At 48.4% G+C, this 14,620-nt stretch overlaps 5 protein-coding genes across 5 annotated transcripts, besides 2 other annotated features; 3 read left to right on the forward strand and 2 right to left on the reverse strand.

The window, feature by feature from the left end:
• Nucleotides 1–2,475: 2,475 nt before the first annotated feature.
• Nucleotides 2,476–2,499: a microsatellite.
• A 409-nt stretch (nt 2,500–2,908) lies between these two features.
• Nucleotides 2,909–6,059, forward strand: FPSE_05649 (uncharacterized protein; the record flags this gene model as incomplete). The annotated part of the gene is made up of 5 exons (XM_009258767.1): nt 2,909–3,048; nt 3,112–3,207; nt 3,428–4,612; nt 4,669–5,615; nt 5,680–6,059. 5 exons carry the CDS (start codon nt 2,909–2,911, stop codon nt 6,057–6,059), a joined length of 2,748 nt encoding a protein of 915 aa, XP_009257042.1.
• Nucleotides 6,060–6,852: 793 nt separating this feature from the next.
• On the forward strand, nt 6,853–7,957 carry FPSE_05650 (uncharacterized protein; the record flags this gene model as incomplete). Its single annotated transcript, XM_009258768.1, has 3 exons — nt 6,853–6,895; nt 6,951–7,762; nt 7,820–7,957. The coding sequence occupies 3 exons, from the start codon at nt 6,853–6,855 to the stop codon at nt 7,955–7,957; spliced, it is 993 nt and encodes a 330-aa protein (XP_009257043.1).
• A 139-nt stretch (nt 7,958–8,096) lies between these two features.
• Nucleotides 8,097–9,990, reverse strand: FPSE_05651 (uncharacterized protein; the record flags this gene model as incomplete). Its single annotated transcript, XM_009258769.1, has 2 exons — nt 8,097–8,832; nt 8,885–9,990. The coding sequence occupies 2 exons, from the start codon at nt 9,988–9,990 to the stop codon at nt 8,097–8,099; spliced, it is 1,842 nt and encodes a 613-aa protein (XP_009257044.1).
• A 927-nt stretch (nt 9,991–10,917) lies between these two features.
• On the reverse strand, nt 10,918–12,018 carry FPSE_05652 (uncharacterized protein; the record flags this gene model as incomplete). The annotated part of the gene is made up of 2 exons (XM_009258770.1): nt 10,918–11,461; nt 11,516–12,018. The coding sequence occupies 2 exons, from the start codon at nt 12,016–12,018 to the stop codon at nt 10,918–10,920; spliced, it is 1,047 nt and encodes a 348-aa protein (XP_009257045.1).
• A 754-nt stretch (nt 12,019–12,772) lies between these two features.
• Nucleotides 12,773–12,812: a microsatellite.
• A 541-nt stretch (nt 12,813–13,353) lies between these two features.
• On the forward strand, nt 13,354–14,391 carry FPSE_05653 (uncharacterized protein; the record flags this gene model as incomplete). The annotated part of the gene is made up of 1 exon (XM_009258771.1): nt 13,354–14,391. The coding sequence occupies one exon, from the start codon at nt 13,354–13,356 to the stop codon at nt 14,389–14,391; it is 1,038 nt and encodes a 345-aa protein (XP_009257046.1).
• Nucleotides 14,392–14,620: the final 229 nt, after the last annotated feature.

The following is a 14,620-nucleotide window of genomic DNA, read 5'->3' on the forward strand; positions in this document are numbered from 1 at the left end:
TTTGATACCCCTGCGGACTGTACAATGGATGAGAGTTTTAGGGGTGATGACGAAGGCTAGGAGGTACCCAATACGTTGCAAGCCTCGACTCCTGCACGCCCCCCAAGATGTCGTCGCGGCCTTGGCTCTGAGCTTGCGTTGAGGTTATTTCAACTAACAAGAACGAGAACGAGAACAAGAACAAGGCTGTACCGTACTTGGCCCTACCGTTTCTCCGTTTCTCCTCAAGCTGCCAGTGCCTTGTTGCCTTGCGCTGACCTGTGGACTGGACTGGTGTACAGTTAGGTACGGATAGGGACGGCAAGTGTCCCGCCTATTCCGTACCCCCTAGGATGGAATGTTTGAGTGCTGAACTATCGCAGAGGCGTGATAGGCTGTATCCTTTCGTGTTTGCAACATTGATAATTGATCGAATCTTGGATATAAGCTGCATTTTTATTGCATTTTTGTTTTCTTTTTGCAGCTGTCCCTGTCATTTTTCAATTCCGCTTTGTGGCTTGCTTGTTTTGGGCGGAACCAGTGGCTCTTTAGAGATCCATTCCCCCAGATTGATGCAGTCGGGTTAGTTTGCCCACTCACACTCCCCACACTTTGTTCTCGCTTGAATATAGTGTCTTGATCACTTACGTACAAGATAACTTGGATCTGATAGAGACTACCTATCTTCAGTCCTATAATTCCGGATGTTCTAACTGCTTCCAACCGCCAACGTCTGTCCATCTCGGCCAAATCTTAACCCATCTTATTCTATTCCGTTAAATCTGTCAACAAAGCTTTGCACTATCCGGAACACTAAGTCGAACCAAGATAATGGAAGCACCGGGCCTTCGTTCAAGTAAGTACCTGCTAGTACTGTAGCTTATCACCTCCAATTTCCCCGCCCTGGCCCTTGCGCCCGCGCTACGCCGTCATAACCTTGTCCGACCTCCATGTCGCAGCAATGGACCGGAGCCAGTGTTTGTTCTCAGCAGTCTCCCAACGACTTACAGTGAGTCTGTTAGGGGACTGACTGCCTGTACGGGAACCTTGCCACACCATTCCTGCTGGGCTTCCATGTCTCCTCTCTTCCCCTCTTTCTCTGGACTGGCTTTTGCTTTGGCTGGACTCTTTCGCCACGTCTGTTTCTGTTTTTTTAATACTTACACCCCTGCATCACCGTCTGGCTCGGCTCTTTCTGTCCCTCTCCTCTCCTCTCAGCGTATCGACGTGGCATGCTGAAGCAGCTGCATCTTCCTCGGTGTCCTCCGCCGACCGCTCAGTTGAGTCACTGACAGAACTTTGCGGCGAGCCTTTGACCTGACATGAATCTAGACCCATTGGCGCCTGTTTATCACAGCCGACTTGGTCACTGAATAACCTATGCCTATGAATTCAAGTCAGCATGCCCCCGTACCTTATCTACAGCCTTTCTTTGAGTGCTGCATTGCTTTTCCACAGTGGAATGTACTCTCGATACTCGAGAGAGATCTCATAAATGTGCCATATCGTCATAAACCCACATCTACATATGTCTACTCCATCTTTTGTAGATCCGGTATCAGTGCCAGTTTCTCGGGTGTTAGGCCGATAACTTAGACCGCAAACTCTGACACGCGCCAACCCTTCCATCTATCATGTTTTCCCCATTCTCTCCTCTCCTCTCCTCCTCTCCATGCCCGGGGCAAAACCCCTCCTTGCTCGTACATGGTAGTATGTAATTCCGCCCTTCCTCTCTGGGTACCTGCCTGTCTAGTTTTCTCCTCTTCCACATCCTCGTTTTTCGTCCACCCATATTTGGCCACAGATTACTTACGGGCAAATGTGATACCTATTTACCGGATGAATTGATAGACGACAAATAAACGAGCTGAACTTGATTGATCAAGGTCTTTTTTGGAATTTTTGAAAAGTCGAAATCGCAATATCCATATTCACGGCTCGGTTCGGAGTCATTTTGCCGAAAACATCGTCCCTCCAAGTCCTCCTACATACCGCGTTGCAACTGCAAAATCACAAGTTGTTGACTTATAACGACAATCACTTCCACCCAGAAACTTGACGAGACCGGAGAGACGGTACAGCAGAGTACTCATCCAATAACGAGTCACACTCGGCCGTCCCAGGTATCGCACCGTACCTGTTGATGTCGGCACGAGAGGGGAAAAGCCGAGATATCTACGGAGTACATACTGCAGCATACCTACCGTAGGACACGAGAGGGGAAGCACTAAGGGGGCGTCTTTGTTTTTGTGTATGGTTTTGATGCTTGCCGTCCGTCGTTGACCTTGACCTTGATCTCAACCTTGACCTTGTCCCATCCATCTCATCCCATCCAGCTCCTTGGATTCATTCACTCTTCTTGGCTTAGGCTTGGTTGCTTGGCTCTGGTCTTTTTTCTCATACTGGACTTGGACCCCAGTCACTCCTCCTTCCTTTCAGGCTCTGCCCCCCGTTCTTCCCGTCCACCCCATCCCCATCTTCCCTTCCCCCATCCCCGTCTTGTCTTGTCTTGTCTCGTCTCCTGCGCCTGCTTGTCTCTCCCGCGGAAGGCAAACCAACCCAAGCACAAGTCCAAGCCTCCACCTTTCCCTTCCACCTTCCACCCTCCACACCTTCCACACCCTCCTTCTTTACGCTTGCACCTTGTATTGTACCTACTGCCACTGCATTGCGCTGCACTATAGCTCACGGGCCACCGTCTATTTCCTCCTCCACATGCCATGCTTTACCCTTAACGCACCCCGCAATCTTCCTGCATCTATCTCCCCAGTTCCAGCTCCAAATCCCAAATCTGTGTTGCTTTACTCCTTCTTTTCTTCACTATCTCTTTTATCTCTCCTCCATATCTTTCACCCCACATATCGATATTGAACGCCAAACATAACTAGAAAGCGACTGAGGACTTGGTATCTGAGCGTGCGTATTCACGATGCTTGCTATTCAGTCTATGGAGGGCCCTCCTCGGCCTCTTCCTGGTCCTCCTCCTGCTCTTGTAGGCCCAGAGTCAACTGAGGTTCGCCAGCCGAAGCCCAAGACTCTTCCCTGCAAGTACTGTAGTAAACGATTCAGGTTCGTTATCTTTCCACTTGACCGACGGTCCCATTGTAGGCTGACCAGACTCTCGCCATAAAGACGTGTCGAGCATGTGCAGCGTCATGAACGCACACATACCAAAGAGAAGCCATTTTCATGTGGATGGGATCGCTGCGGAAAGACTTTCGGACGAAGGTACGTTATTCTTTAGTTCCCCTATATTCCCCCGTTTCTCAGCCCGTCCCACCCGGTCACTCATATACTGTAACCAAGTCACCACTCACTCATCCGCTCAATTCGTAACCTGTGCTATTTCATGACTTCTGCCTCTTCTCCTGTTCTTGCGTGCACCATTCCAACCGGAGCCCATTCTCCATCTCAACTTTGTCAACACATATACTTACATGGATATAAGGGATCTTCTTGTTAGACACGAGAAGCTCGTGCATCTAAACGAAGGTAGCAAAGACAACAGCCGACCCAGGAAGCTGTCGTCTAATACATCTTCAACCTCACACAAGAGCTCTGTATCTGAAGGGCAAACAAATACCGAGGCTATTGGACATCAACATGCCAACGTTTCACGGCCCCCACCACCTCAGCAGCCTTTGCCACAGCCTCAAGCTTATCAACATGGGCCACCTCCAGGGTCTCAACAAAACCCTCACGATTACCGGGCACAACCTCGATCAGCAGCCTGTAATCTTGATCTATTATCCGACGCAGCCCTTGCGAGCTCAGTGACGCCTGTTCAGAGAAGTGCTGCACCAGCGCCTCTTCCACCGCATTCTCCAGAATCCCGAAGGAAGAGCAGCTATGGAGAATCTATTGTCGCCTACACAACGGAACGCCCACGAGAAGACCAACCCTTGGGATCAGGCTACGTACCTCAGCAACCACCTCCCGGTTCTTATGACGATTACAATCCATTCCTTGACGAGTTCGCTGCTTCGTCTCACTTTTTGCCCCCGAATTTCGAAACCGAGCAGCAAATGATGTACTCTCGAAGCCAAGGCGGGACCGCTCAACGACGTTTATCAAAGTCTTCATTTCTCCCAGGCCGTTTCCCCCCCATGCAGACTGAAGCTCGAGACCCTGCAGACCCTGCATCACGAGGTATTGATGAAGCGGCACGACAATCCGCTCTTCGTATCTCTGTAGCCGACCATACCGTGATCAAGAACAGACTTGATGAATTCTCTGCTGTTCTACCCAACGATTTTGTGTTTCCCTCACGACATACTTTGACACGATTCTTGGAGGGCTATATCAGCGGGCTTCACGAGCATCTGCCTTTCCTCCATCTCCCAACATTTTCACCTGCCGAAGCCGCGCCCGAGTTGCTGCTTGCTATCCTCGCAGTAGGAGCACAGTATCGCTTTGAGAAGAACAGAGGATATGCTCTATGGTATGCTGCAAAGGCTGTAGCCATGGAACAGATCCGCCGAAGGCGCATTTCGGAGGTTCATGCACTGTTGCCCACTGCAGCTGCTTATAGTCCTCACTCGACACGTCCTTCACCAAGTGCCACGTACCGCCACTCATTTGCGTCTGCACAGTCTGAGCGGCCAGCAACACAGGATACTCACCGTGAGCCTTAGTAAGTTCGCACATTGACACACACTAGCAAGATCTTGTTTCTAACTGTGCCTCTAGCTCTCCCAATACCCCTCAAGCTCGGATTGAGACTATCCAAGCAGTTCTGCTTCTATTCGCCATCGGCCTCTGGGGCGTGCCAACTATTCTCCACGAAGCACTGTCCTTACAGAGTGTTCTCGCGATCTTGATTCGCGAAGAAGGCTTGGTTGCAGAAGTTAACCAAAGTGTCGTCAACGATTGGGAAACATGGATTCGACTCGAGACTGCAACGCGGACCAAGCTTGTTGCATATTGCTTTTTCAATCTTTGCAGCATTGCGTACAACATGCCGCCATTACTGTTGACATCCGAGTTGAACCTGCTCCTACCTCAACGAGGCAAGCTTTGGAGGGCTGAGACAGCCTGGCAATGGCAAGAAATGCGACAGTCAACACCGATAATTGAGCTCACGTTACACGATGCCTTCTCACGACTATTTGGTCGGACAAACCAAGGTCTGCCGCAGCATCTATCGTCTCTGGGCAGTTACGTTCTCATTCACGCACTTATCCAACATATTTACTTGCTGAAGCAGACATCGTTTGCAACTGGTCTTCCGTACAACATTCACCGAACCATGAAGCCTGAGGATGTTGAGGAGGTTTCGCAAGCACTGCGTGTATGGCAGACCAGCTTCGAGGATCAGCACCAGCTTCGGGCCGCGGAATCTGGCCACTACAGCATATCGGATTCAATCGAGGGCGGAACCCTGGACTACACGGCGACTGCCTTGTTGCGACAAGCGTACATCCGACTCTATACAGATGTGACTCCTTCGACTGCGCTCGAGACTCGGGATCCGCTTTTGGTGGCGTCCGCCTTGAGCAGGACCCCCTTACTAGTACGAAGTCTAAGACTGCATAGAGCAGTGTTTCAAGCAATTCATGCCCTGTCTATGCTGGTTAAGGCTGGTGTCAATTACGTAGCCAGGACGAAATCCGCCGACTGGAGCATTCAGCACTCATGTAAGTATCAATTGGAAGTAGCGCCGTGTTTTCCTTTGACTCGATTACTAACTTAATTCAACAGTGTGCAATTTCGAGTGCGCCATCTTGGTATCTAAGTGGCTTTTGACAGTTGCAGCAATTGGGCCGCACGATGCACCTGCTTCTCCCGAAGAAAAGAACTTGTTGGATATGGTACGTCGAATGCTTGATGAGACTGAATTCGCGGTTCCGCCAATCGATCCATCGCTTTCTGGACAGAACGACGTGCCCTCAAGCGACAGCGCCAAACTACGACAACTCGCAGTCGCAGTTGTGCGACTCTGGGCTGAGACTTTCAAGGGTACACATATCTTTGAGATTGTCAAGGTCATGGGCCAGAGTCTCGACGCATATGCTGATTTGATCGAGAAACCAAGAGACAGAAGCCCTCAAGTGCGATTGTTGGAGCCAAACGTCAATTAAGAGGCATGATAAAAAATATTACTGAATATTCCCAGCGATGGGATTTGAAGAACATGATTATAGCGAATTTTGGGCGTCAGGGTTGGACATGGGTTCGGCACTCATTTTTCAGGAAGTGCACACCAGGGTTAGGAAATCCAATGTGGTTTTAATGATTCACGATGTGGTATATCTTGTATATCAAGGCGTTTTCAGGCTACGTTATAAGAGCCTTTAGTTTTAAGCATGTTGCAAAATAAGGATGAGTTGGAATTTGTTGAGCAAGGATGGGAGGCACGGATGGCAGGAGTTGGACATGAACAGTAATTCAATACCAGTTGAGATAGTTTATGCTTTTGATCGATAATATTAACTATCTTGAAGTGACTTTTTTGTTTGTGACCGCTGGTTATAACGAAGTTGTCATTGTTCCCCGCAAAGTTGGTGGATAGAATTAGACGGTAAGTTGCGGTACTCGTTCCCGCCTTCCGCATGTGAGAGTGGAGGACCGAGCCGAGTGTGGGGGAAGGAGTGGGTCTCTACTGGCATCATACCTCGGCACCTTTTAATGGTTGGTTGGTGGTTACCGATCTCGTCTTGGTCATGGCCACGGTCATGAGGGAGGAACTAAACTCGATGTACTCCGTATGTTGCTCCTTGAAAAATAAACAACCTCGGGTCAAATCTTTCTCTTTATTCTTTTCTTAGGTGAGACGACTTAGACTATATAGACTTGGATATACAGGGACATTCTCTCTTCCTATCGTTTCTGTTGTTTACACTTTGTTTTACACCTAGATAGACACTCATCACCATGCCTTTCGCGACAGAACTCACAAAGCGCCTGGGCATCAGAGGTTCGTATCGCATTACTATCTCCTCTGCAATCTCATACTAACGTCTACAAATCAGTGCCCGTCGTGCAAGGCGGCATGATGCACGTTGGCACCGCCGACCTCGCCTCGGCCGTTTCCAACGCAGGCGGCCTGGGCCTCATCACCGCCCTCATCTTCCCGACCCCCGAGGAACTTCGCAAAGAGATCCAGCGCTGTCGCACCCTCACCAAGAACCCCTTCGGCGTCAACATCACCCTCCTCCCGTCCATGGTCCCTCCCAACTACGCCGCTTTCGCCCAGACCATCATTGACGAGGGTATCAAGGTCGTTGAGACGGCCGGTAACTCACCTGGACCCGTCATCACGCAGCTCAAGAAGGCCGGAATCATCGTTCTTCACAAGTGCACCACAATTCGCCACGCGCAGAGCGCCGTTAAGCTCGGCGTCGACTTCCTCAGCATAGACGGCTTCGAGTGCGCTGGTCACGTTGGAGAGAGCGACATTACCAACTTCATTCTTCTCAGCAAAGCGCGCCAAACCCTGGGTGTGCCCTTCATCGCCAGCGGTGGCTTCGCAGACGGTTATGGACTCGCCGCCGCGCTGTGCCTCGGCGCTTGCGGTATCAACATGGGAACGCGCTTCATGTGCACCGTCGAGGCGCCTGTGCACATCAAGGTCAAGGAGGAGATTGTTCGCGCCCAGGAAACCGACACGACACTTCTTCTTCGACGATGGACAAACACCACTCGGTTGTACAAGAACAAGGTTGCGATGGACGCGCTTGAGATTGAAAAGAAGAGCGAGTCGGGTGAATTCGCAGAGGTCGCGCCGTATATGAGCGGTAAGCGAGGAAAGGAAGTGTTTATCACTGGAGATGTCGATTTTGGCGTAAGTCTTTTGTCCCATGGGTTGGATTGCGAGATAAGTTTGCTAACTTGATTGTAGGTTTGGACAACAGGACAAGTTATGGGTCTGATCAATGATATTCCCACATGTGATGTGCTCGTTAGTAGAATTGAGAAGGAGGCTGAGACAGCCTTGAAAGAGAGACTCGCACTGTTGGTGCCAGAGTCCAAGTTATAGAGCTAGAGTATACTAGACGCGCGAGATTTTGTTTTTTTTAGAGCATGTGCAAAGATCTATGTTTTTATTTTGGTAGTAAATACAACTGATGAGCGATTCTAGAGAATAAGCGATCTATGAATATATGGTCTCTGTGTTTCTATGCCTGTACTTGTTCGAAGTCTTGTGTTTTATGAAACGCATAGTCCAGTCGGTGTCGCTTCACCTGGTCTGACGATTCTGTCTGCTTCTGCGGTCGAGGTTGCTGAACAATGAGTTCTGGAACGCTGCGGTTTTCGAGGGCCCATTCCTTTGCTTGGCAGAGACTCACGCCCGTTTCGATGAGCGAAATCTTGCCTCCAGGTCTGCCCATGCTCCAACCTGCTGGAACGGTGCGTTGGCCTGGATCGTATTTCGCGTCGTCGGTGAGATGGAGGTTCATCTCGAGAATCGCACCGCGAAGACCGCAGTACACTGTATCCGACAAATCAGATGATTTGGCCAGACAATAGATTCTGTCGTAGGTTTGGCTGCCGATATGCAGTGTGGCATCGGGGCGCCAGTAATTCCGCCTGGATGTACCGTGCCAGTTACACAACAGTCCAGCCTGGGCATCGCAACCCTGGGGTTGACAGTCTGGCGCCCAGCCTTGCCTCCACATCTTGTGGTCGTCCTTTTGGCTGGGAAAAGGCCATTGCGTTGTACATGGTAGAGCGCTCGTGTGGTGGTACGGTTTGGGGTATCTAAAGTCAAAGAGACGGATATCCGGCGATGTGTTGCTACCGGCTACGAAGCGTTCTGTTCCATAGACGAGGAGAGAACTACCTGCTTCGTATGGCTGGAAGCGATCACGGTAAACTGCGTCTTGAGCTGAAGGAGTTCTGATATCCGACAGTCTTGAGAAGAAAGGTAAGTAATTGTTTCCGTTAGTCGCAAAAGGAAACTCACCTATATGTACCGTCGTCCCATGTGCTCAAGAGAAGATTCTCATTTCCTCCCCTGACAGGCTCAATCGCTCGGACTGTCGTCTTCTCGCCAATTTTGATATCAGTCAACTTGGCAGCATCGTTGAGTGGCCTCGGGTTGCTAGCAGCATTGGTAAAGTGTATACCCGTTGGTGTCAGCTGTCCCCATCGAAGAGGATTTCTGCTTGCACCTAGAGCGCAAGCCACGACATCTCTGCTCATGAATTTGGTGCTTCGAAGGAATGACGCTTCATCGTCAGGACTTGTCTTTGAGAAGTCATAGGACTCTATGGGAGTCAATTCTGAGTCGTCCGATGCCGAAAGGTCGTAGAGGGTGAGGATGGAGCCTTTACCACCTGCGAGAAGATTCGCTTCGGGCTGCCACTGTAAGGATGAGACTGCCACTTGGCCTGGTGACTTTCTCATATCAGAAACATCATTCAACAGTGGCTCATCTGCTGGATTCAGTTGTCGCGAAATTGATGCAAAGTTGTCCTTGCCAGATAGTATCTGGATGTCTCCGTTGGCTCTCCCGACGACAACGCCCGGTACCTGATCGTTTTGTATGACCGATACGGCTGTGACGTCTCCAATGCCTGCTCTGTATCCGTGAGCTTGGCCTGAGATCTGATGCCAAGTATCAGGCTGACCGTTTATGGGCTTCATTCTCACCATGAGATTCTCACCCACGCCAGCCGCGAGAACATCACTCTGAAGCGGTGACGAAAACCGAGCATCAAGGACAGTGTGAAACAAAACCGATTGGCTTCCAGCGACCCTGCGCTGAAACTTCTCTGGCGACTGTTTCTTCTCATGAAGGACGTTAACCCAAAACCCGCGCTTTTCCCAGCAACGATCGAGATAGGTCGCCCGGTCCGCAATTGTACCCCATTGGGTATTTTCATTCGTGTCTATTCCTAGTGAAGGGAATCTAGTCTTGACGAAAGTTCGCCACCCATCTTGTCTAACGAGGGAGCGAAGGTGTTTTGTTAAGGCTGAGACGTGTGCTACGTCACGAGCCGTGTCGAGATGCTCGACAATATCGAGAACGAGGTCATCTGGGAGACTTGCCAGAGATACTTTATCCATGGTTTATTCTTGGTTGAGGCTGTAGATGTTGTTGTATTAAGGGCATTTCGCCGAGGAATTTTAGATGGTTATGATGGCGTTCCTTTTTTTCTGCCGTTGAACGAGTCGGTAAGGTTTATCAGGGAGCAGAATTCGATTTCGGCAGTTCCATTAACTAGGAAGGTTTTCAGATAATTCTTGTTTTTTTTATGAAAAATGAAAAAGTTAAGCAAGAGAAAAATATAGAAAATTATAAGAAAACGTTACTGGTGAGTCAGGATTTATTACATTGCTTACTTCCTTACGAGTCTCATAATTTAGTGCCTGTCTGCCTAAAATTACTATAAACCACAGCGTCATTGCGGGTCTTGCTTGACGCTCTGTTGGTTCTTCAATTGCATACCAAACAAATAGCAATTTGACTGATATTAGTCTTGCAAGCACTCAATCATGGGCATCTTGCAAATTATCATTGCACAAAAAAAGTGTTTACTTATTTATATACAGTAGAAAGGGTGCAGTTTGAGTCGGACAACATTTCACTTCAATCGACCAAACAAAAAAAAGAAAAACAATCAGAATGATAAACTATCAAAACAATAAACTATCCATCCTTTGGCAATTTGATGTCATCCATAAGAAATGAAAAATAACAAATAACAAAACGAAGGTTATGGATATTGCAATATCCTTCTGTCATAGACCTTCTCTGTATGAAGAAGTCCTATCATAATAGGTAGGTTATTTCGAACCCATAAAGAGTCCGGACCTTTTGACTAACTATCCAGCGTAAACAATCGAAGACAATGTCCTCTATAGTTATGCCGTAAGCTATTTAACGTATTCATTTCAGCAGCAATATCATGCGTCCTGCACAAAGCTATGACCGTTTGCTTTGTAGAGTTCATGTTGCATGAGAATAATCCCCCTGGCCTTCCAAGTTCATGCTTAGGACCGGTTGGGTGCTTGCTTCTTGGTACTATCATACCAACTTCGACCCAGAATCAACTTCGTGTCATCCGTGCCCCCATTTCCACGGTAGTGAACAAACCACAGTGGACCGGATGGGAATGGAAGATCAGGAGATTCCCATTGAAGGTCGGCAAAAACAAGATGCTGAATGGGAGCCATTATTCCGTCAGGAGTAAGTACTTCTTCATAGGAAGGGGGACCTGGAAGAAAGCAGGGTGGGCTTCCCGTAGCTGCTCGGAGTCTTTCAAGATAGCCCTGGGAAACAAAATTGTACTTGAGGTCATGGTTATAAGTAACAATATCTCGGGATGTATATCCATTGGCAAATGTCACCCTGGCAAAGTAGCCTTCCTGATCAGAGCTTGGGTCCAGGGGGGGTGGTGGCGCCCTTCTTTGGATCTCGCGGGCTGTCTCTTCCATGTGTCGGTATAGTTCATCTGGACTCATATCCTGCGGTTCAAAGGTATTCCAAAGGTCATGTGAGGAGCTGAAATCTAGGTCCTCGAATTGCGATAGAGTACTTGAAAAAGAATATTAGAGGAGCAAAGTAAATAGCATGGAAGGCAATACTAACTTGGGAGCTGTGTGGTAAGCAGCTGGCGTTGGTTCTATCATCAGGTCTCGCTCATCAACACTATATATCCCTATGTCGGTAGCTTCGGTAGTAAAGGTTGAGTTTGGGTCCTGGCTGTTGAATTGTGATGCGCTACTTTCGCGTGTTACAGTAAAAGATCCAGGTCTCACCATATTGTGGTTGACCACGAGACTCTGGTCTGGTCGTGCAGTGTAAATGGCAGAGTCCCCTGATAGATATGGAACAGATGTTCGGGCTAAAGGCTTGGTGCTGGCAGTCGAGCTATTCCTCGATATTTGCGCCGTGTGTGGTTGTGTTGTTGGACGATGTGGCCGGCTATTGCCCGAGTTTCTCTCACGCTCCGCTCTTTTTCTCTCACGCTCTGCCTTCTTTCTTGATGTTTTGGTGGTAGTGACATAACCGTGTAGATCGGCGTAGAGTAATTGTCTGTCGAGTTCTCGTTTGGATTTTCTGTTGGGGTTCAAAGATTTACGGAAACACATGTCCACCACATTGGGACAGACTACTCGGTATTTGAAAGAGAGTTGAAAGAGCAGAAAGGGAACTCTAAGCGGAGAAGAAACGGCGGTAGAGTGATGGTATAGTGAGAAAAAGCCTTACCCACCCAAGCTTCGCCTTTGAGCAGATCAAGCAAAGTGCTAGGTAAGAGAATAGCATCAGGTTTCATTGGGGGAGGGGGGAATATAGCAGCACTGAAGGTCTACATTCTATGCAGAGCCTCACTCGGCTCCCCTAGTAGGGTGTATTGGTATATAGACATTACAGGCAATCATCTTGTAGTAATTTACAGTACTCATAGTGGGTGGACTAAAGAACAAACCTGAGTGTCACTCTTTTGTTGACACGCAATCGTGGGGAACCTGCTCTCAGATCCTCTCTCCTATGGCAAGAAAGTATTATTTTCAACCTGGCCTACTCTTCGACTCAGGTTAAGCCGAGTGACCATGCAGTCATCTTGATTAGGAACCAAGGTATCATCGTGGCAGGCTTGATTGGCCTGAACGGGAGGGAGCTTGGTGTGGGTGATGAGGATGCAAGGCAGGAACTGGAATAACAAAAGGGAATGAAAACAACATGATATGAATTGAGCATGAAATCAACGTATCTTGCAGGGGGTTGTAATTCTAGTGACTGAATCCTGACTCGGAGTCGTTGATAGAATAAACAATAAAGTCGAGGGAGTCGAGCTTTTGGAATGTAATTTCCAAATCGTTTCTTGCATGGAACTATTCAAGCTAATGCGATGCAATGTGATGTGATGGATTATGATGTGACGACTCAGCTCAGCTCAGCTCATATCGAGGGTGTCATGCAAGATGCAGCATGAGCAGCTAAGAGGAAGGGATGTATGTGCGTGGCTGTCTCAACCATGACTTACACATCTAAACTCAGAGCCTGATTCTGTACATCCCATCCATCTCGGCAAAAGCACTTCTTCCCTACCTACCGAAATATGCAACACTCGCCCGGTTACAGAATCTGCTGACTTTTCTCAAAGTGCTTTCAGGAACGTTTTGCAATATTATAAGATTCGCCTCAATTCCAGTCCTGCAGAGTTCCATTCCCCGATGCCTTAATACCATGGTTCCGTTACTTGAGGCTCAACTTCGTCTTCAGGGCTCTGCCTACAAGTCCTGTACACATCCCACTCTCATTACCCCATTGGGACTGTTGCTTCACTCATTTCAATAGTCATCCCTCAAACTACTCAATTATCCTTATGTCAAACTTCGTGTCCACAGTCGCGTAAGCCTTCATCATTCCTTGTCTTCCTCGCCAACTCAGTATTGATGGACCTGACATAGGAAACCGAAGAAATGCCGTATGATTATACTTGTACTGACAGTTACCTCATCATCATAAGGCATTGGGGGCCACTCACCGTGGATCAACCCTTGTCGAAGCGACCCTGCGAATCCCACGGCCCGTTCCATATCACTGCTCTCGTATACGGAAGAGGAGAGAATGGTCTCATATCCAACAAACTGGCAGAGAAACTAAGAAGTGCCGACCATAAACAAGCCACCAAAGTCCCTCCTGTTGTCTGGATTTCCTGGACATTCGATGGACTTGACCAGAACCTCGAGACTAGTCAAGTTCACATCGCTCCTGGTCTCGAACAAGATCTCATTCTAGGAGATAATACCAACGAAATCTACCGAAGTGTTCATATCAGTCCCCCAGAAGAGCAATTGCCTCTTCAGCCTGACACTCGAGAATATTTCCAGAAACACGGTATTTCGGCTGCAAACAAACGGTCTGAAAATATGTTGAAAGACCTGATGAGCCTTTTTCGCCCCAAGGCTCAACCGGACAACGTCAAAACTGACGTTGCTGGTTCGGAACCAGAAGAAATCGAAAGGCCATCAGAAGTTAGCTCTGAGTCATCGCCCAGCCCAACATTTTATAGCATCAGCAACACTGGCTCAGACGCCGACAACTGGATCACGGACTTTAGTAATAGCATCCACAATGTTTCCTTCCCACAAGCCCCTTATTTAGATACTAATGATCAAACATTCGGTGCTTACTGCAACGTTGCTGCTCACCTTGACCGGACTCACTTCAAGCCTGGACCCAAAAATTGCGCCGAGGGTTGTGGTGGGAAATCATCCCTTGGTTCCGCGTCTTACATTTCAGAGGCATACTCTCCCATCTCCAACTGGTCTTTTGTATGCAAAGAGTCTGGAGAAATGGAAGACCGAGAAGTAATACAGCAGTGTCAGCAGAACGAATTCGAGACGCACCCGGGCCATCATTTCTGGATTTGGGACCGTCAAAGACAACTCTGGCGCCTACGAGGGCGTGATGGGCTGGATGAGGAAGACCGGTTCACTGAACTGTTTTTTCAATAACATTCAATCGAGGGTAAGCATTCCATGTCCTTCAATCAGCAGATGACTGCAAGCTCAACAAGGATAGGTATGGTTGTGGGCGGTGGCTGTGGAATGTCTCGTTATATAAGGATTTTAGATTTCATTTACTTTGTGCTTATTTTATAAGAGTTTATCAGTACCAATATCCAGTGTTCCTTGTTTCTGTAGCCCATGAGTCACTGTGTAGCTAAGATTAAGAAATTGAATA

This window comes from Fusarium pseudograminearum, chromosome 2, assembly GCF_000303195.2.
Source record: "Fusarium pseudograminearum CS3096 chromosome 2, whole genome shotgun sequence".
NCBI lineage: Eukaryota > Fungi > Ascomycota > Sordariomycetes > Hypocreales > Nectriaceae > Fusarium > Fusarium pseudograminearum.